This window comes from Linepithema humile, chromosome 1 (genome assembly GCF_040581485.1).
Source record: "Linepithema humile isolate Giens D197 chromosome 1, Lhum_UNIL_v1.0, whole genome shotgun sequence".
Lineage (NCBI taxonomy): Eukaryota > Metazoa > Arthropoda > Insecta > Hymenoptera > Formicidae > Linepithema > Linepithema humile.
This window is the reverse complement of record NC_090128.1, coordinates 46591520-46614380: the sequence shown is the minus strand read 5'-3', so window position 1 is coordinate 46614380 and position 22861 is coordinate 46591520. Positions and strand designations below refer to the sequence as shown.

The following is a 22861-nucleotide window of genomic DNA, read 5'->3' as shown; positions in this document are numbered from 1 at the left end:
AACGTATCTCAACTCAATATCCATCGATATAACACGAAAACGCACGAGCATACGGCACGAAATGAAAATCCCTGTCACTCGATATGTTTATAACGACATGCAATGTATTACGTGATTCGAAGGTAACACGATCAAAGAAACTTGATTAAACGAATTTATATAGATATTGAAATTCGCGGATTTTAAGATTTATAGATTCTCAAACTTTTGATTCATAACTCTCCAAACACGACCGTGATTTTCTTCGTAGAATCATCGTATTAACGGATTATAGAATTCGCAGATCCTTGGATTCGTGGGTTTTTACATTTAAGTGCTTTTTCAAATCTGGATTTTGCGAAATCCTGAATTCATGAGTTTCAATATTCTTTGTGTATAGGCAGAATATAAGTTCGCAGAATATTGCGAGGATTGAAAACGTCCCTCAAAGCCGTGAGTTAGAAAACTCGTTTATATCATGTGTTTCTTTGCGGAAAGGACGTATCGATATCGGACGGCAAATCTCCGCGCGGTGAATATGCGCCTCCACGTGAGAAAAAAACGCTTGGATGGCCTACCTGGAAAAGCTCTCCGCCATGCGAAAAGTGCGCGCGCGTTCGTGTACGAGAACGCGCGAGAGAGACCTGCGAGGGTATGCGGCATGTCGGTTAACGAAAATCGATAATGGGTGGTTTTACGAACCAATTTCTGCGACAATACAGTGTCTCCTTCAATGACGTTGGCGGGGGATGGCGAACTTACCTGCAAAAAGAAATAAAAAAACCATCAGTTTGAGCATAAATCGAGTCTGACGCAGCATCGCGTGAGATTTCCATCATTCATCATTTATGATCTCTCCATTGTAGCGCGTTAATTCTCTTTTATGATTGTCATTACTTTAATGTAAATTTAACACTACGAAGTATAATTTTATGCGCTAGCTTACAAAATGTTCGTCTCCCACGTTCATTAGCAATTATAAGGCATGCACTGATATCACATTAAGATAAATGTTAAGTGAAAGGCGTGCACTCTTCGTGGAACGCTAATTCTTGGTGAGAACAGCGAAATAATAATCTTCATTATTGCGCGCATCGATAATTCAACAAATATTTGAATAGTGATTCACGGTGTCGCGTTTGGTATTTAATGGCAATCGGTGTGGGCGGACCTTTAACGCTCCACTCGCGAGACCAGTGTGTGTGTATATACACTAGGTTAGTAACAAATAGATCAATATTGGCTCGCGGTTTGCGTGTGACGCATCGGGTCGCATATGAACTCATTTCCGCCGAACCATCCGTAGAATATTTTCGAAAGAATATATATATCATATGACTGTTTAAACTTATTCGTATATAAGCAATATTTTCTTCGGTTGATTAACTTCGCCTTCTTATTGTTATACGAATATACGAATCGACCGATTTCAAGATCTAAGATTCGCAGATCTTCCAATTCATCAATACCTAATCGGTGAAATTGCATTGAAAGATCCAACTCTTCACAGGTTCCTGAATACTGATATTCTAATATCCAGTTAAAATATTAATTATATCGTCGGCTCTCAATATAAATTTTCCGTACAGTCGTGATGTACTTTCACGTAAATAATCATTGAACATGTTTTCTTCACTCAAAAAAATATTTCGCTGATGTAGTTAGATTTCTAGATATCGCAACAAGAATATATCGCTATTTTTCGTATCTGTGAAAACATTGTTTGTCACATATAGAATTTATAGCAGTAATGTTCTAGCAATAGCTTCTGAAAAATTTAGGTACCATTGCTAAATGTTATACATTGCATGATCTAACACGTGATTGATCTTATATAGATAGGCGCTTTAGAGAAACTTTCTTTTTAAAGTTCACAAACAATACAGATATATATTCTGTTTCTGTCATCTAAACTGATTAAGTAATTACATATGCAATATCACAACAGTTGCTAATCATTTATCTGTTTTAGTTAATTTTTTACACCTAGAAAATTTTAGCTATTATTGCAAGATCATTTTTTTGAGTGTTCGCACGTGCTTTGATTAATCGTGCGATCGTGTTTCTCGGAATGAAATCGATACACGCGTAATGATAGTAAGCAAGACATGATCGGCGGCATGATTACTCTTCTTATTTTTTTTATCAGTGACGTCGGATAAGCCGCGTGTTTGGTTTTAATAGGCAAGCCGGCCGCGAATCGGCGACCGCAGGCGGCCACAGGCCGATTCGCACTAGCGAACAGCCTGAATGCGCTTTTCTCGTAAAGCTGCGATGCGGATCCGTCGCGCGCACCGCAAATTGAGAATGCGATGCTGTGGGTGCTTTACGTACGACACTGACCTTGCCCACTCGGCTGGAATTCACTCGTCTGCGCAATTATTTCGCAGAGTACGAATAACGAATTATCGAATGTGCACAAATGCACAACACATTCGCAGTTCAAAGTTACGTCGCCGTAATAAATCCAACGTCACATCCTGTCGTCATTTCCGAAGGTAAGATCGTGTCGATTTAGTACCACCGATTTTCAACGTTACAACCTACATTTTATGTTATATACTTGTATATTTTATGACTAGCTACAAGCTAAATTTATAGCGTACTGCAATGTTCATACAAATATTAAACGATATACTATACGATAAAACTGATATATATAATCACTGATTAAACTTAAACCATTGAGATTCTATTCTTCATTTCTAGCTATGTACAATGACGTTACTTTTAACGTAGTGCCGTTCGATTTATATCACGTTGCTCGAAATAAACAACGTCACCTCTTACGTTCTATTTTCTCTGACTTCGACCTACGTGTTTTTACTCTTTTCCGAAATGTCATGTTCAGGATAAAATCCCTCGTTGTAATAATATCGTTACGACACCATATGAAAGATCAAAATTTATTCATGCATCAATTAGTATAACAATTCTTTCCAAGTTATTAAAAATCATGGCGCTATATTTTTATCAAATCCGTATTTTCTGCTTTCACATAGCAAACTAGAAAGTAGCCGAGGCTATTGAATCTTGCGATATGTATTTGAAAGATAAACTGCATTGTCACAAAATTGCAAAACTAGGAAATGAGAAAAAAATGCGATATTGCAAAACATCTGTACATTTCGTCTATATATTCGTCTCTAATACTATGGTCTATAATCAAACAAATAGGTATCCAGAAGCAATACAGCACTCGATACAATGCGAATACGTGATAAAAACTTATTATGGCTTGTAGGCAAACGAGGCGACTGACTTTACTACTCGACGTCGCGTGTAAATTGCATTGACATGGAAAAATGACTTTTGTATACGATATCATTATTTGAAGAACAATGAGAAATAGAGCAAAAAAGACACGAGGAAAAAAAAGTGAACAAAATATACGAAAATAGAACTAAAAATAAATTTAGAAAAAAGCAAAGTTGTAAAAAAATTTAAATTAAAAAAAGAATAAAGTTGTAGAAAATTAGGGGAAAAAAGAATTTAGAAAAAATAATAAATGAAAATAAAACATAATCCGCGCATTTTTCATACAACAATCAAAACAACGACAATGAATATTTTAAAACCAAACAAGAGCTGTTTAATCTCTTCAGAAACAATCTCACCGAAATTTAATCTCGAGAATGCGCGGCGAATACGCGGTTAAAAGTCGAAAGGGTAAGAACAACAAGACCAGCCAGCCGTGTCCGGCTGGCGAAACGTTGGTCGGAGACTTAAAAGCAACGTCGATCGATATATCGTTCGTTGGACTGTCAAAAATACCAAAAAAAAAAAAAAACTGCCAGAAATGCGGACTTTTCGTCGAAACGATGTCGAGAGTTCGGCCCCGCGGCAGTTCTCGAGCGGAAAACACGACGTCGCCGGCGGCGACGCCGTCGACGACGTCAGGTCGACCCGAGCCAATCGCCGTCGCGAGCAGCTTGGCTGCACCAGCAGCAGCAATGTAAATCGATAATTTCATATGCATTAAACTGCACCGCGTGGCGCGCACACCAAGTGCTGGCCGTTTAGTTGGTTATCGCGATTCCCGTAGAAAATGGAAAAATGCGGATTAATCGAAAGCTCATTGACCTCTCCTCCGTGATGTGTTTTTTATATGCGTAGCATATTCAATTATTGACAGATTTCACGAATATAATGATGTTCCTCGTAAGAGAGAAATCTTTCTTGCTTCAACAAGAACATCAAGAGAGAATTTGTGGATAAAGAATTTGTGGATATAAAGAATTTTTTTCAACGCAAAAATTATTTTAAAATTATTGAGAATTATTAAAAATATAGATAGAATCTGTCGAGTTTTAATTTCACATAATTTATAATTACTACGATGTACCATATCCGAAGCTCTAAAGTACACAGCGAAAAATGCTTCGCGTGTCGACGTGTCGTTGCATTAATCAGACAATAATCCCCGATTTCTGAATTGAAATATAGATGAGTGCTTCTTAATTTGAGCTTCTCTATTCGATATGCAAATGGCATCTGTACGCTGAATGAGCTTAATCCTTCATTCGAACTGTAAGCGCGTATAATTTTAACATAGATTCGAGACTCTAATGTGATTTAGGAATTTCCCTGTAAAAGTGTGAGCAACAACGTGAGACACTTTTGCATTCTCGGAAAGCTATTCTATATTCGGAACTTTCTCCAATAGTTTTGGTATAAAACTGGTCCAGATTGGCAGTGTGAAATCTACTTGAAATCGTCGTTCGAGTGGACGACGAGCCACAGGTGGTACTGTATATGCGCATATATACGGTATTATATGTATGTATATATGTGTGTGTGTGTGTGTGTGTGTATGTGTGTACATATATATGTGTAGCCACTTCAGCCTAAGGGCTTTCGTCGTGCAAACGAAGGTCGGAAAAAATGAGGTTTGCTTTTCTCCCTTCCTTCAACCGACAAAACTACAATTAGTGCTCGTGCACCTTTAGCTGTTTTATTTTCTTTCTCTTCTCTCTTTTGTTTTTTCACCAAGCAGCAGAGAGAGAGAGAGAGAGAGAGTGCATCTGAGAAAAATATCTCATTGAGAATTTTATCTCGGTCTTGCCAACAGCATTTTGCATTTAACAAAAATTTAACGTTATAAATCTTTAGTATAACGTAAGGTTATAAAATATGATTAAAATGATTGAAACACAACTGATTTTATTATTTCTATTCGAGAAACTGCGAGCTCGCGAAGCAGATTCAACTAACGCAATGATAATGTCCTATCAAGTCACTTGAATCCTAAACGTTCCCGACGTCTCGACAGTAACACAGACACGAGTGCGAGAAGAGAACGCCAATATGCTCTCTTCGCGAATACAATGGGCGCCCATCGCGATGCTGAATATCGGTGCGCAAGCTGTAATATCGCCGATTTGGCGACGTTATCTCGCGATATCGTGCATCGTCGCATAAAATGCAATCGAAATGACTACAAATATGTAAACGTTGAATTTCACTAACCTCTAGAAAAGATAGCTGTCTGTTAAGACATGGTTGTATCGGGAAAAAATTTTACGATATCTTAGAAATAATGGCTAAAGTTAATTATAAATGTATTATAATACCTATTAATATTATAAAAATATATACTCGACTGTTATTTATTACTCTCTATCTTTGAGTTTATATGCAAAGGTAATTCATAAAATTATAAATGACAACGTCATTGAATTTCTTTCAAATGTCTTGAAAATTTTATGGATTCTAATATAAATGCTACGCATTAGGATTAGATTAGGATTCGCTGTCAACTCGCTTATTATCATTCAGTCCATTCGTCTTTATGCATTTTCAAATTTCGTTCAAATGGATTTACGCATGAAAGCAAAAAAGTAACAACTATATCCGAAATACTTCAATAGACTCATTAAATATTCATAGATGATAGTACCAAATATAACACTCACAAATGCTGATAAAATATTTCTATATATAGAAACTTTTGCGTATTTCAAGTATGAGAAAAAATAAATATTGAATATTTTTCACGTCTTCCAATTTTATACGATTGATACATTCTAACGACAAAAGCGTAAGTTTCTTTGAAACATGACGTATTAGAAATTTTTACAGAAAACATATTTGAGAAATATTTTCTTCAAGATAGGACTTTTATTCTCTCACTTTTATCATCATTACACAGTATGACATTCACGTTCCATAAATATCTTTTGACGTTCAAAACAAATTGGGATCAAGCCATTATGTTCCATGAAATATCGCGATTTACGTGAGATAGATACGAAACTGCGAATGATCGCCGAGGACATCAACGAGGCGTCCCTCGTCGAGGGACCGGAAAAAGAGGTTGCACGCGAGATCCTTTACGTTACGCACGTGTACGCGCATCGACGGGGACGTACATACCGGCGGCGCGTACGAACACGACAGACGAAAGATAGTAGTGCGTCACCCGGCTTGGAATAGCGGCTGATCTCAAGCCCTGTGCACTCTTATACTCGCGACTTCGCGGACATCTCCACTCACGTATGCATGGCACGTGTCTTCCTGCCATGGGTCGAAACAGAGCGATTTGTCATCTTTTGAAAGAGCAAAAGTAATCTCATCTGATTATTTATGCTAAATTTATGCGAAAATTTTTTACTAATTTATATTACGAGAGGCCTCTTAAAACATTTTTTTTTTTTTTTTTTGTCATACTTGACAGTGGGCGCGATTTGTAGATTCATCTCGAACAAACTATAAAAATGTTGGGAAAAATTCATTATTTTCAGCGATGATAATTGTGCATCAAGTCTATTGCATCCATAGTGCTCGTCCAGAACTAATTATGGCGACCGGCATGACACTCAGGCGTTCGTTCTTCGGCGATTTTATTTCCGTACGCGGTTTCCGTGTATTTCTCAACGTGAGTCACACACGCGGCTGCTCGGCCGTCACGGACACGTCATTCGCGCGTCGCGAATAACGTCCGCTCCCATATGGGATTGCTGCGAAACATGATGTTAAATTTTATTTCGAAATATAATGGAAAACGAGAGTGCTGCTGCGCGAGAGTGCTGGCGAGATTGCCACAAAATTGTATTGAATAGAATCTTTGTTATTCCAATACTAAGATATAGTCAAAATTGTATACTTCAGATAGTAATAAATCAGAATTCTAATTTAAATCTCAGCAATTTAACCGCAATTTAACTCTAAAGATTACTATATAAACTTATAAATAAAAATTATACAGCAAATAAATACGTCGAAATTTAATTTAATTACTTTTTTGAGTAACGAAGGAAATCTATCTTAATTAGCTAGATCTAAATCTAAATTAACTAAACGACTTCAAATATAAAAATATGATAAAATTTTCATATAATTATTAGAAGAATAAGACATTATTTGATACGAAACGTTCGGCGATGCCGACAAGATCGATTAAAGCGTAATGAAATTTGCCGCTTAATCACATATATCAATCTTCGAAATGATACTTAATCGCTACGCAGGCGTGTGCAATCGGATTATACTGCATCGTCTAATTTACGTTGCGACCACTATCCCTTAAGCATTTTATCCTAATCCGTTTTTTCCGGAATATTAATTAACAAGAGATGACGGGTCGCGATACTCATGGTACTCGTGCGAGTAACAATGCACGATGCAACCTTGACACACCAAGTACTGGTTTTCTAGAGAAAGGTCGACAAGAATTAATGTGATTATTCGTACAGACAAAATCTATCATAAATCTAATTCTTAAGGAAATATAAATGTAACTTTTTACTAAAAATTCGCGAGTTTTGTTAGATTCGATAAAAATACGAATATTAACATAAAATATAATTTTTTTACCACAGTTGCTTCAAAGATAATGTAAATATTATTTATATTTTGACAATTGCAGATATTAAACAAAATTGTAGAAAAAAACTTTACGCTATCAAAAAATATTCACTTCTTTATTTCATTACTATTATAAGTTCTTGTCACGTGCGACGTGTAAATGTCATAATCTACAGAGAAAGAGGGTTCTTTTTCCTCTTTCTCATCCCTTCGGAAATGCAACACAAATGCCGATAGGGAATGTAGACTAGCTCGAAGCGTCGGCTAATTATCTCAGTAAACTCACTTAGAACGAATACCGGTCGCTCGGTGTGCTAAAAGCGTTTCTTAAAAGCGAGCTGGAGAGACCCTTCACGCAGCCACTTCTGCGATACGACTCCTCCCCCCCCCTCTCCACCCCCCTTTCGCAGGGTTCGTCGATGCGACCCGCCGATGGGGATTTACGCAATCATCCAGTTGAATAGGGGTGGGCCGCGAGGGCGTGTTTGCGCACTTTTTGCACGTGCCAACAGAGAAAAAGAAGACCATCCAAGAGTATCGCAATCAAGAGAATTGAACGAAAACTATCTATTTCAGTCTATCTATTATTAGATCTATTTGGTTTAGTTTAATTTCATAATTGACGATAATTACATATATGAAAAGCTCAGAATGCAGAGTTAAATTTTACAGATTCTAGATTTCGGGAACTTTGACTTTGTAAATCTTAAATTTTTCTAGATTTTATAGGTTTCAAATTTGATCAAACTAAACACTTTTTTCTCTTATAAATTTTATAGATTCGAGTTCCTACGAATTCCAATTTTTTTTTAATCGTCTTTTCTACATTGCCTAAATTCTGTAGACCCTATATTTTACAAATTTTGTTTTTCAGAAATTCCAATAATAATATTGTACATTGTGATAAAGTTTTAGGAAAGATCGGAATAAATTGATTTCTACACTCAAATCTTACGCCCAACAAATTTTTCTGTTAGCAAGACATTTGTATTACATTTCCCGTACTTTATTTTCCCGCATGAAGAAATCCCGCTCGAAACGAACATAAAGTGCTCCCAAAGAGCTAGTTACGACTGCCCCATTTGGGGCAGTCTCCCCTTGACATATAATCCGGTAGCATCAGCGAAAATCGATAGCTCGATGGCTCGCGACAAAAATGTCAATTTAATAGATTACCCTACTGCCACAAATGTATTACGCAATGGGTTATGTGCCGATTAATGCCCCTCCTTGATTGTAACCCACGCTATTGCGCAATTCCCATTATCACGTCTTCGTAAATTCGCGATTACCCAACTTGGCGACTTATTCCGGTAGAATAGGTCGCAATATGTTAATTAAACAGCATCGACTGCATTATTCGGAATGTGGGAAGATAATTCCTATGTCGAATTTACATGCAATAACGTTGTGCGCGATACGTCGAAGGACCGTATGTGTGTTTCGTGAAAAGCCTTTTTAACACTACACCACATTTGATGAAGCGATTTCAAAGCCTCTTACGTATTAAAGATACAAAAGACTTGAGTCTCAAAGATACTTTGATGTTCACATGATTTGCAATTATCCTCTCGTAATATCTGCGATGCTCTCAGATTCTAATGTGATTCGCGTTCGTTCATTTGCGCATGTAAAAATTTACGTTTCCGTGATGAAAGCGTTTTAATTAACTTTCTGCATTCGTAGAATTGAAAACTAAAGATAATTAAGGTTGCAATTAATTCTTTCATAATATATCAAGCAGACATTAAAATCGTTAACGAATAATTTAATAATTTTATTTTCATTCTGTGTGTATTATACTTGTAATCTCCAGAATTATTTCGCGGTAAAAAGAGTAGTGTTGCAAAAGGTATTCTTTTAGCGTGACAATTGTATCGACAATGTAAAATTTTAGGGATGAAAATACATTACACGCGATGCGATTCGACGCAGCTAAATTTTGCCCAAGGTGCTCAAGGACCGAGCATTCTTTCATTGCGCAATTCACGTGTTAATTCCAACGAGTTTCTAGTTTAAAGTGGCGCGAACTTCGGGAGCAAACTGCGTCGTGCTTGAAACAGTTTCGACGCCGGAGTGCCGTCTCGACGGCAGGAAGAGACACACGTTAATGACAGAGCTCGCTCGAAACGCGCGAGACTAATTGATGCGCGATAATTAACGCATTCCCGCGCGCGGAGAGTGACGTGCGACATGCGCTCATGCAAATGAAACGTAACTGTAAAACACTAATTGCATCGGTAATCGTCACGAGTGATGCCAAATTTTTCAACACGGCGATAACAGCGAATTTCCGATCTGATAGAGCGCTATTCGTCGATCCTTAATCACCGTATCTGTTCACGTACTCGCGATAACGATATTAAGTGGCGATATAAGCGATGTCTTTCAATTCGCTCTTTCAGATGACATTGTTTGCCAAAGTGTCGCTCGACATACAAAACGCTCGATAATTCGTTTGAATCGCAAATATTACGGCTAAATTAAAAAGTCTTTTTCAAGTTATATCGTAAATATTGTAACAATAAAATCTAACGTAAAATTTGCCCGATTATTAATATTTTGGCGAGAAATTTGTGTTCATCATATTCCATGTATTATTGCTAAAGTCCGTCGTTATATTAGTTAAACTGAGAATCAAATGTCATATTTAGGCTAAATGAATGTACGGGACACAGTTGCGTAGGCGGCGAGACGCCTAATGAATGCGACTTTCTTCAATGGGCCCGACGTGATTCCGATCACGGACGTCGCTTTCCAACCAGGAAATGAGCTCGCGTCAAGTCGAATTCCACCCGCAGATGGAATAATCATTACAGCCGGCCGCGCAGAAACGCGATTTTCAAATCCATTAACGCGCTGCCACAGTCGAACGTTTCCACGAACGGAGTTAAGAGAGAAATCTGATTGTCTCTTTTCTCTCCCGCTTACAATTAAATTCAATCATTTCTGCGATAGTGGCGAAACACTTGTTCGCTTCGCAAGATTGTGATTACCATCATATCGAAGGTAACACATGGTTATTTAGTCATTTTTGCAAGTAATTTTGCAATCAAAATACTGGAAAAGATGGAAAATATTTTGTGCCGCAAAATTTTGTAGATAGTAATTAGATAGTGATTAATTAATAGCACAACGTAAATAACGTCTGTTAAAGGAAATTCCATGTTCGAGAAGGAATCTTCATGATCGCATTTGTTCGGTTGAAAGCATCGACGCAAATCGATAAAATCACGTCAGTCTTTGCTGTTGCTTTCGATAAAATTAGAAGCATTATACGAAACATTCTCATAGTTGCTTCTGGCATCGGCTTTCGATTTTGCGTCATTAGCAACTAACAATGTACAAGCAAGTAATTGTATATAATATCCATAAATACTAAACTATTTTTCAACGAAAAATATCGTAAAACAATGTCCTAATATCCGAATCAAATTTAAAGCCAAGAGAAAATTAATTTAAACCCTGAAAAATTGAATCACTCGTAATTATAAATCTAATTGGAAATGGCATAAATTACTGACATATTTAATCCGTTATAATATTATCGCGACATTATCCGCGAAATCGACGAGTGATCAAATAAATTGACGCATCGACAGGCGAAATGTACGTGGACAATTTCGGCAACGTTCATCCAAAAACAAAGCTGGTTCGACGCAGACGTGTGCGTTATGTAAAATTTAAGTAAATAACTTGGGATTGAATTGGCGCGTGATACATCATTACACGCTCGATAGCGACTCCGATAACTAGGATTGAATCGAAAACGATTAAACACCGAATTCGTACCATCACTGAAGCAATGGTGTATTAATTAAGAGTACTATGAACAAACAAAATCCCTTCACGCAATGCCTCAGCATTATGATGAATAATGTAGCAGAATGATCATTAACGCCAAATCCTTTTGATTAAATTAATATGCCATTTACAGTGAGCGCGGTGTGGCAATCGCAGTAATTGCTGCAAACACTTCTAGGATAAGTAGGAGTATGTGTGTTGAGTGTGTGTGACATAGTACCAAATCACATTAAACAATCAAACGGTAGCCCCAATGAGATCTGAGCATTGATTTTATATAAATTAGTAATACACAAATATAATTATCTGGCATTTCGAACTACTTCATAATTGTTGGAAATAATTCTTGAAAGAAATTGCTATCTCTTTAGATCTTTGGCAATTTTCAAATTTTTCAAAATATTCAATGCCACATTTTTAATCCACGTATGCTAATTTCCAGTTTAAATCAACAGATTTTTGAAACGCCTTACATAACAATTCTTTTATTATATGAACTATCGCGTAGTATTTTTTATTTCTATCATGTGGATAAAAATATATGTATTTATGTCTCTTACAATATGATTTTTTTATTATTGCCCTACTGCATGAGGGCCAAAGATGCCAAACATATTGCATTTCTTTAATAATGCAGCAAGCAATATAGAATATCGAAACAAAAATCAAAGATGTATTCTCTGACTAACTAGAGTAAAACTTTTACTGGAAATTTCATTAGATTCATTCCATAATTTTTTAATTTTGTTGAATATAAGAGACAAATTGACATTTTTATTTTTAATTATTTTTAATCGATTGAGCATGATTTTTTCAATTAAAAAATGACCGACATCCTAATATTCGTCAGGATTGTTTTACAACAGATATAAATTCTTAAATTTTTTCAATACTCCATATATAAGTATCCTTCTTTTTCTCGTGTGTGCATAAGTAGCCGGTAATAGTTGCGATCGATCAGTAAAACCGTCGATGGATGAATGGCGACAGCCGCGAGTGATCAAGCGAGAATGCCGCGAGAGTGAAGAACACGATGGCCTCCAGAACGTAAAAGAGGCCTTCGCTCGTTACGCAAATACGTAGAACTGAGGAGGTTACAAGGAGAAGAGGGAGTAAAGGAGGGTGTCGGCCTTGGCGAAAAGAGCAGATCTCGCCGGCTGTTCGATGACCTAGAGGGAAGACGGGCGGGAACATTGAGAACAGGTAATCTGATAATATCGTTCATTAGACATCTGAAACGCAAATTGACGAAGCTTTGTCAGGGAGATTCGTTTACCAAAATGCACTCAAGTGCGTGTGGTATCAAAAGTTTTAGTATATAAACAAGACACTACTTTATGTTCGCTCGTTAACTTGTAATTATTAACACTCAATTATCTTACTCCATGAAAGATGTCATTTTTGACACATTTAGATTGCAAGTTAGTGACGGTAATAATAAAATATTAATGATTAAGCTCTTACAACACAAGAAATTTCATTACATTATACAAGTAAAAAGTGTGTAATTATCTTATATGATTATTTATCATAATTATTTTAATATAATTTTATTATTATAAAAATTTTTCTATGAGACATTTACAGTGGAAAGAATTTCATGCCAAAAAAATTGCAATCTATGGTTTGATATTATAGAATAAATTTTTGTCGACAAATAGTGATAAATATTTTTTTTGAAAACGATCTTCCACTTGCACATAGCGAACAATCAACTGTAACATAAACTAATATATAGATTTTTCTTATTTTTTAAATAATTTTTTAATAGAAATTGACAACGTTATCCTTAAAGTAGTGTCATGTTATCTCAAAATTGCAATAGTCATACATTATGACAAATTATGTATAAACAAGTGTATCTCGCAACATAGATCACCCATCTTATAGATCACCTCAGTTTTGCGCACTTATCTATTCACATATATGTGAGATGCGCATAAAGCAAAGGTGAACAACTACAATACAAACATACGACGCCAAGTTTGTCGGTATGAAATATGTATCAATTTCACAACCAAATTATATAATAATAAAATTGTTTGCCTGCTTCTGCGACGCGCAATTAACATATCACCTATCAAAAGTGCGAAAATACCAATTTTAATCATATTAAAAAAACGATTACGGCATCGCAAATAATAACTCTTCCGGGCGAACGTTCGGTAAATAAGGGTTAAAAGAATTTCTAGGAGGAAGGAAGGAAGGAAGAGAGGAGGCGAACGGAGAAAAGAGAAAGAGAGAGAAAGAAAAGCGATCGATGCGAATGGTCGAGCGAGCAAAGCACCGTCCCTCAATATCCTCCATCCTAACCATCCAACTGTCCCACTGATAACCACCGAGCCACGCAGATATCTCCGCGAGATATCCTTTCCTCGAAATAGCTCGGTAACGTGCAAGGAATTTTGTCGCCGGCCGTGAAAGCAACATGGCGATAGCGAGAAACGACGACGGGCGAACCTCTCTCTCTCTTCCTCGCACGCGTCTCGTGCGTCATCGGTGCGGCAAGCGGCTGCCTTCTGACCGCCGATCACGCGATGTAGTCGAAAGAACGAACGATCCGTACGTTTTCTCGACTGTATTTCGTTAGATTGACGCCATCATGCATGTCCCGGAATTTGATTCCGACCAAGTGGGATCACGTCTGGAGGGAGGGAAACATGCGGCGTAATTATCGCCGGCGAAATTCCGACGAGCAGTCGCCGATGTCGTCGGATTGCACGGCTACGGGGTTCACACGAGCGTTGCGGCGCACGTCGCGCAATTTGCCGAAACCGCAGCACACGACAACGATCGCGACAATTTAAAAGTTGAAAAGCGAACAATTATGAGATAAAAAAGACTTACCTTCGGATTGCTGTAAACGGCCTGGAAAATCGAGCTTTCGACGTGTTCAACAGCTACCGTTCACTACGCTCTTACTGAATGCACTGGCGCGACTAGCGGAAACCACCATCTTGCCGAGCGCGCGCACGCCCGCTTCCGGCGCGCCGTACCGCGCCGATTTAAATTGCTCCATTGCGCGGCTACAGACAAATTTCGTAAATGGAAACAATCTTGCAAAAAATACTTAAATTAGAAAGATAAATAGTTAATAATAGTTAGATTGATAATTAATAGCACTTCAAATAAAATATTAGATATAGTTTTAATTAAAATAATGGTTGAAAACTGTTATCAAAAATAAAGTGTAGATATTTATTTAGATAAAATGCATTTTTATTAATCAAAATACTTTATCTTTAAAATTGAAAATTTATTTAAAAATTGCTTCAAAATTGTTATATAATAATTTACAAAATTTTTAATAAGAAAAATATTTTATAAAGAGAAATCTTTAATTAATAAAAACGTATAAGGCGTACAATTTTTATTACAAACTTTGTATTTAAAATAATACAAAACTTTAACAGATAACAAAGACTTTTTTCTAAAATTTCAAATGTTTATAGAATTTGAGAGCCTATTTGAACACATTTCAATTTGCTACGCGTAATGCCCTCTGACGTAGCATTTTAAATTTATAGGGCGGTATAGTAGCCAGTGAGCTATGTAACATACTTTATTTATACTTAATACGTTTTATCAAGATGAAATATATAAAAGATAGAATGTTATTTAAGAAAAGATAAGAAATACATAACTTTATTTAAAAAAATACAAATGTAACAATATTATACATGTGGAGCTTCATGTCATACAGATGATACTTGTACATTGTCCTATGCTTATCGAATATTATATTACTTATATCTCAACATTATAAAGTATGAATTTACAGACTAATTAAATATGACCTAAATATAGATATATACAAATGCGGCATCACACAGTAATTACAAAGGCATAATCTTTAATTGATTTGATGTAATTTTTAGACGACTATCATTGTAACTAACTTGTAACTCCGACTAACATTGTAACTCCTTTCGTATTACGATTTTAATCATCGTAATGATCATCACTGAGTAATGGTGTATGTAACATTTCTGGATCGTAAGGAATGGTCCTTTTGTTGTCAGGTAATAACATAGGGACAGCTTTAACACGAAATTCATATGGCATAAAATCCCAACAAAAATTATAAAAGTCGTTACGAGTCTTAATAATATTCAATCGAGCCATTTCTTTCATCAGTGCCTTTAATTCCATCTTATAGCTGTCGTACTTCTTACTATTGCAGATAAAAGAGACTATCTTGCTTAACTCTTGCACGAATTTCTCAGATTTTATTCTTGTTGCAAATTTATACTTTTCCTCCATGCGATTCCATAAGAACTTGTAAAGATGATCTGTGACCCAATACTTGGGGCGAGGAAGCCTCGGTACTCTGTAGACTTCCCCGTTTACTAGAAACGCCTTGTCCACTTTCTTTGTCGACTTTGCAGGCACTTTGTTCTTAGCACGTTGTTTTACCACGATACTGACCGGATTCGCATTTCTCACTTTCAACTCATATTTTTTCTTATCAGTTGCAGCCACTTCGTGACTCTTCGTTTGGTTTCTTGTCTCCAGCTCCATTTTAATCTTCTCCATTTTCTCATTGAAAGTTTGTAAGGGCGCCAAGTTCTTATTATTTGATGTAGACGGTTCAGCCACTGTTGTAGAAGATTGTTTCACTTTGAAAAAATCATCTATCGTTTTCAATTTTTTGGGTGAATTTAATTTATTACGAATAGAAATATTTTTACTTAATGCTTTAATCGGTGTGCTACCATTTTGAGATGATCTATTCAAGCTCTTTTGCCTATGTGCAGTTTCTTTATTCTCTTTAATGCTATTTAGATTTACCACGGTCGACAATGTTTGCTGATTTATTGTCTTGTTGCTCGTTCTGTTACCTGGCGAAGAATATTTTCGTTGAACCATTTGCGTCGCGAAAACATCTTCTTCATCAGCCGTATTAAAGAATAAAGTAGCATTTTTGTGGGCTTTTACACCCTCATTAATTTGAGCGGAAGAAATTCTTGTAGAACTTGTTATTGGTAAGGAATCATCTACATTTATTTCAGAAATCGTACTTACGCTATCGACATCGACATCTTCAATATGGACGTTCTTATTTGCAGACTGTGTAGACAATTTTGCCCCACTTGTAAAGTTTGGTGTTTTGTATCGACTTTGGGAACTATTATGTGTTAAACGAGCTTCCTTACCAGAACTTGATTTGGATAATTCTTTGTCCAATGTGCTTGAATCCTGCTCTTTATTCATGTCATATTCCGAATTATCATTTGTAATTTCACGTGCTCCTTTCTTCGTAGGCGTCGGTGTTTCAGATCGAATTCTAGAAGTATTGCGCGTTAAACGAGTTTTCTTACCAGGACTTGAGTTGGGTGATTCTTTGTCCAATGTGCTTGAATCCTGCTCTTTATTCATGTCATATTCCGAATTATCATTTGTAATTTCACGTGCTCCTTTCTTCGTAGGCGTCGGTGTTTCAGATCGAATTCTAGAAGTATTGCGCGTTAAACGAGTTTTCTTACCAGGACTTGAGTTGGGTGATTCTTTGTCCAATGTGCTTGAATCCTGCTCTTTATTCATGTCATATTCCGAATTATCATTTGTAATTTCACGTGCTCCTTTCTTCGTAGGCGTCGGTGTTTCAGATCGAATTCTAGAAGTATTGCGCGTTAAACGAGTTTTCTTACCAGGACTTGAGTTGGGTGATTCTTTGTCCAATGTGCTTGAATCCTGCTCTTTATTCATATCATATTCCGAATTATCATTTGTAATTTCACGTGCTCCTTTCTTCGTAGGCGTCGGTGTTTCAGATCGAATTCTAGAAGTATTACGCGTTAAACGAGTTTTCTTACCAGGACTTGAGTTGGGTGGTTCTTTGTCCAATGTGCTTGAATCCTGCTCTTTATTCATGTCATATTCCGAATTATCATTTGTAATTTCACGTGCTCCTTTCTTCGTAGGCGTCGGTGTTTCAGATCGAATTCTAGAAGTATTGCGCGTTAAACGAGTTTTCTTACCAGGACTTGAGTTGGGTGATTCTTTGTCCAATGTGCTTGAATCCTGCTCTTTATTCATGTCATATTCCGAATTATCATTTGTAATTTCACGTGCTCCTTTCTTCGTAGGCGTCGGTGTTTCAGATCGAATTCTAGAAGTATTGCGCGTTAAACGAGTTTCCTTACCAGAACTTGAGTTGGGTAATCGTTCGACCAATGTGTCTGAATTTTGTTCTTCATTGATGTTGTGTTCCAAATCATCATTTGTAATTTCACGTGCTCTTTTCTTCGTAGGCGTCGGTGTTTCAAATCGCGTTTTAGAACTATTGCGCGTTAAACGAGTTTCCTTACCAGAACTTGAGTTGGGTAATCGTTTGACCAATGTGTCTGAATTTTGTTCTTCATTGATGTTGTGTTCCAAATCATCATTTGTAATTTCACGTGCTCCTTTCTTCGTAGGCGTCGGTGTTTCAGATCGAATTCTAGAAGTATTGCGCGTTAAACGAGTTTCCTTACCAGAACTTGAGTTGGGTAATCGTTTGACCAATGTGTCTGAATTTTGTTCTTCATTGATGTTGTGTTCCAAATCATCATTCGTAACTTTACGTGCTCTTTTCTTCGTAGGCGTCGGTGTTTCAAATCGCGTTTTAGAACTATTGCGTGTTAAACGAGTTTCCTTACCAGGACTTAAATTGGATAATCGTTCAGTCAATATGCTTAAAGTCTGTTCTCCGTTTGTATTGTTCTGTTCAAATGGCTCCTTTTGTGAATTTTCATTTAAGCTCTTATTATGTGATCTCGAATATTTAATTTTTGACTTTGAAAATTTCACGGACTTGCGAATTTCATTATTATTTAAAGATGAACTGCTCGTATCTTCTTCAATATTGTCTTTGTTTTTTTCCTTTGAAATATTTAACAATTGCTTCTTAGATGCATTCAATGCTGATATATCTTGGTCATCAGCCAGAGCAATTTCAAAAGCATTTCTTCCTGTGCTTCTTCGTGCGCGTCGCGAAAAATAGGATTTCATACGTTTACCTAATCTTTTACTTTTATCATTACCGTGCTCTGTCTCATCAATATCAGACATAATATTATTTTCAAATGTTGCATTCTGATTTTTCAAAGTTGATACATCCAAAGAATCAATTTCATTATCCAGTGATAACGCTTGTGATAATTTTATAGATCCTTTCCTTTGATCATTAATATAATCTTTGTTTGTATCAATATTTTGAGAAGTTGAATTCTGCAAGAATTCCTTATCAAGTCCAAACGATTTTTTCCTTATACTGCTGTCTAAAATGCTATTTTTTGCCAGTACATCTTGAAAGATATTCCGATCTTCCACTTTATTACCTCTTTTTTTCTTAAAAATATTTGGCTTTAATCTTATACTCAAATTTGGACTATCCTCTATACTTTCATGTAGCTTTATTTGTGAATTTTTATTGTTTAAAGAACCACTATCAGAGTTAGTACCAGTATCAGTATTCAAAACATCCAAAAAAACATTTTTTTCAGTTGTTTTACGTGCTGGCCTCAGATTAAACCTTTTCGCTTTTGTTACATCAACTTCATTTTCGGATTCAGATGTTGTTGATGCTATAACTTTACGATGTGTTTTGACTGCCACTAAAAAAATATATATTATTTAAAATAAAATTATTTACTACTATTATTGTAAAATTATTGTTGTAGAGTATACCTCTGTTAAAGTTTTCTTTTGAGTTTGAAGCATTATGTTCACTGTCCGATGATAAATATTTGTACCACTGTAACGTATTTTGATCAGATTTGGTTTCTGAATTCTGACTCAATTGTTGAGTTGTTTCATTTCCATTATTACGTATTAAAGAATATCGCAAAGACGTATTCTCTTCCAAATCATTCCACCAAAATCTTGATTCTGCATTATTGTCAAAAGCTCATCAAAATTTTTTTCAAATGTTTATAAGTGCATGATAACTTATGCTGTATAATGTAGAATAATAAAGAGAACACATTCTTACCTTCACCTAAAATAGTTGAATTCGAATCGAGAACTGTAGAATTATACAGAGAAGAAGATCTATTTCCGGAGAACCGTTTAGAACGTCGCAAAGAAACTTTTCTCTTAGCCATGGTTAGAATAGCTTAATCTACACAAAAGATTCACAAATAAGGTTATACTTACAGGGCTACGAGTATAGTACAAAGTAACTTGAAAATGCTTAAAATTTTAAAGTTTCAATAATCTCAAACAAATCGACTATTTTATTTTCATATTACCTGTGCTATTACTTCTACTTATAATTAAAAATTAAACTTTAATCAATTTTAATACACCGATAACTGTCAAATATAATAAAAGCGCAATATATTTTTGCGTATGCCGTTTTTAGTGCCATCTCGTGAGTCCGATGCTCAAGCTAATAAACACTTTTTTCGATATTTTCTAGCTATATAGCGACACGTGTGGTGTAGTGTAAATTCTAATAAATTATTTTGTTATATTTCTTTGGTTCGCAAAAGATTTCATTTGCAAAATGCCAAAATCGAAACGAGACAAGAAAAGTAATTTTATAAGATTTTATCATATAGTTTTGTATATATGTAGTATGTTTTAAAGATTGTTAGCTTGATTGTCTAACCTCTAAGAACGTATATACATTGTTTAAATAACCTTTATTATATTATATATGTTTATTTAATATTTATTATATTACTCATACATGTATATATATTTTATAATTAAATAGATAAAAGATAATTTTGTTGTAACTATATAATTTGGTTGCTATAGCATATAAAACATTAGTTATTTTTAACACTGAATGATTTATATGAATGATATCTAATATTGGATAAAGCATTTAACACATTTATAATATATAATGTAAAATATTTATTTTTGTTTAGTATCTCTTACTAAAACCGATAAAAAGGGCTTAGTCTTGAAGCAACGGATCATTGAAGATGTTAAAAAATGTGTGGAGGAATATAATCGTATATTCCTAATTTCTCTTCAAAATACACGCAATACAAAACTGTTCAATTTGCGTGCAGAGTGGAAAGATAGTAGACTTTTTTTTGGTAAACTTAGAATACTTGCGTTGGGTCTAGGAAAAACACAAGAAACAGAAGTTGCAGATGGCATACATAAATTGGCTAATGCAATGAGAAATCAATCCATGAAAGGTCAATGTGGTTTATTATTTACTAATAGATCAAAGAAACAGGTATGTAATATATAAAAATTTAACTACTGTGATTAAATTGCATTTAAAGCTAAGGTTTGATAAACAAAGCTTTATTGAACCATAGATATATATGTATTTTAAAGCTTTGTAATAAAGATCTTATTTTAACTCTGTGTTGCATTTATTAATAATGAATTTATATAGGTAACAGAGTGGGCAGAGGAATATGAAGAAATGGAATATGCACGTTCTGGATTTGTAACACCCGAATCGTTAGAGTTACCCGAAGGACCTCTCCCACAATTTGACCATAGCATGGAACCACAATTGAGACGTTTGGGTATGCCCACTTCATTGCAAAAGGGAGTTATCACTTTAATTAAACCATTCAAAATTTGTCAGAAGGGTGATGTACTAACACCAGAACAGGCACAAATTTTGGTACATATATATTTTTTATATTCTTTATATAATACAGTAAAATTTTTATGTTAATATAACTATATATTTTATAGAAATTATTTGATAGACCATTAGCAGTTTTCAAACTGTTACTCTTGGGAGTGTATACAAAAAAACATGGTTTTAAAAAGCTTGCAGTACCGGAAAACAGTGAAGAGGAAATGGATATGGAAAACAATGATTATACGTGAAATTTATATTGTAATTTTATATATAAGAAAATATGTATCTGTATATAAAACTTTTTTTCCATACATCAATATACTCGGTTAATATTTTATATATAACTGCTCTTGCTATTTAAAAAAAATTTACCAAATCAAATTTCGTATGAACATGTAAAAAATGAAATTACTACATTTAAATAAGAAATGACAAATGAATATAGAATAATCGATAATTTAAATGTCTTTTAATGTCAAGCAAAATTTCAAGTGTCTTAAATAACAAATATAATTTTACAAAATAATATATAAATTGAAAAACAATAAGTTGATCAAAATATGCATGAACTGTATGCATTAACCCCATTTTGGATGATCGGTATATTATATTGGGTGAGTGGGGGAGAGGTTATTATCTCTTATTACGAGTATTTAAATATTTGATCAAGATATTTTTATATCATAGGCAACTATATTATTTTATATATGCAGTAATTTAATGCATTTTAAACAATATTTTAGGCCATATATCAATGCTATTGGAATATATCTAAAAATCAAAACAAAAATAATGCACCCAAAGTAGTTTTTGATTTCAATTCTGATACAAGACACAGTACATCTTCTATCGAATCTTTAGAGCATTCAGATAATGAAGATACTGGAAGAAAAACTAGAAGAAAAAGTATGCAAAAATTAAGACATGAGGTATATAATTAATAGAGAATAAAATGTGTTTGAATCATGTAATCAAATGTGCAATATGAATGCAATCTGTTTTCCTGTAAAACGTGATAAATTTATGCGACATATAAATCTTGACATTTTAGATTAAAACTCGTTGGCCCAGTAAAACCAGGATCGCATAAATCATTCTAACATATATCACATTTTATATGCAAAACATTTTCACAAAATTTTTTGTAAAATTTGTTGCTCTTTTATGAAACACAATAAATAAAACATGGTTTGATGTAACATATATAACATATTTTAAATTTTTGGTATGACAAAATATATCATTATCGTTGTTAATAAGGGGTATTTTATCTAGCTATATTTGTTATAAAAATTTATAAAATGAATAATACAAGAGTGACGAAACTAATAATACTGATTTTTACAAAATAATCGTACTTTGATTATGATGAAGCAACTATTTTTATGAATTTTATTATTTATGATTCTAAAGGATACAAGGACATACATTTATTTCATATAGGAGTTTAGTGATGTGTTAATATTGCTAAAACAAGAATTAAGTATACCGAATCTAATGAAACATATTACATTATGTAACGATGAGATCATCTTCAGATTATCTACAGATAATGTGTACTGCTCTTATTGACACAAATGAGATTTACTCTTTAGTAGACATACATATTGTGTCACTCTTATATAATAAATTTTAACATATTGTCTCATTGCATATAATAATTTCTAAATGTTTTCACTTTTTTTGTCAAAATTATATTGATTAGTGTAGAAAAATAATATC

The 22861-nt window shown here is 34.8% G+C and overlaps 3 protein-coding genes across 7 annotated transcripts in view; 1 reads left to right on the top strand and 2 right to left on the bottom strand.

The window, feature by feature from the left end:
- Window positions 1-14586, bottom strand: part of 14-3-3zeta (tyrosine 3-monooxygenase/tryptophan 5-monooxygenase activation protein zeta) — a 47430-nt gene extending 32844 nt beyond the window's left edge. For 2 of the 4 annotated variants that reach the window (XM_012362550.2, XM_012362551.2), the window contains exon 1: window positions 558-657. In XM_012362550.2, coding sequence (XP_012217973.1) covers window positions 558-642 — 85 coding nt within the window. In that variant the 5' untranslated portion in view covers window positions 643-657. Of the gene's footprint in view, window positions 1-557; window positions 658-681; window positions 706-14436 lie in introns of those variants that run through there. The other 2 variants (XM_012362552.2, XM_012362554.2) reach the window with 2 other exon arrangements.
- Window positions 14587-15218: 632 nt separating this feature from the next.
- On the bottom strand, window positions 15219-19960 carry LOC105669603 (uncharacterized protein DDB_G0288805-like). Of its 2 annotated transcripts, XM_067347290.1 has the most exons (5): window positions 19824-19960; window positions 19565-19693; window positions 19261-19461; window positions 16281-19187; window positions 15219-16187 (listed from the first exon to the last, which is right to left on the bottom strand). In XM_067347290.1, exons 2-5 carry the CDS (start codon window positions 19674-19676, stop codon window positions 15532-15534), a joined length of 3876 nt encoding a protein of 1291 aa, XP_067203391.1. In that variant the 5' UTR covers window positions 19677-19693; window positions 19824-19960; the 3' UTR covers window positions 15219-15531. The 2 variants fall into 2 exon arrangements, with proteins under 2 accessions (XP_067203391.1, XP_012218079.2); XM_012362656.2 differs by having other exon boundaries at window positions 15219-19187.
- A 12-nt stretch (window positions 19961-19972) lies between these two features.
- RpLP0-like (ribosomal protein LP0-like) lies at window positions 19973-21456 on the top strand. Its single transcript, XM_012362504.1, has 4 exons — window positions 19973-20108; window positions 20454-20773; window positions 20939-21175; window positions 21250-21456. Exons 1-4 carry the CDS (start codon window positions 20081-20083, stop codon window positions 21385-21387), a joined length of 723 nt encoding a protein of 240 aa, XP_012217927.1. The 5' UTR covers window positions 19973-20080; the 3' UTR covers window positions 21388-21456.
- The last annotated feature ends 1405 nt before the right edge of the window (window positions 21457-22861 follow it).

Excerpts from the sequence above, each read along its gene's own strand:
- LOC105669603 (XM_012362656.2), bottom strand. The coding sequence starts at position 19,676 with ATGGCTAAGAGAAAAGTTTCTTTGCGACGTTCTAAACGGTTCTCCGGA. Across the intron at positions 19,462-19,564 it reads TTCAACTATTTTAGGTGAAG|AATCAAGATTTTGGTGGAAT; the intron begins GTAAGAATGTGT and ends ACAATAATGCAG. Across the intron at positions 19,188-19,260 it reads AAAAGAAAACTTTAACAGAG|TGGCAGTCAAAACACATCGT; the intron begins GTATACTCTACA and ends ATATTTTTTTAG.
- RpLP0-like (XM_012362504.1), top strand. The coding sequence starts at position 20,081 with ATGCCAAAATCGAAACGAGACAAGAAAA. Across the intron at positions 20,774-20,938 it reads CTAATAGATCAAAGAAACAG|GTAACAGAGTGGGCAGAGGA; the intron begins GTATGTAATATA and ends GAATTTATATAG. Across the intron at positions 21,176-21,249 it reads CAGAACAGGCACAAATTTTG|AAATTATTTGATAGACCATT; the intron begins GTACATATATAT and ends TATATTTTATAG.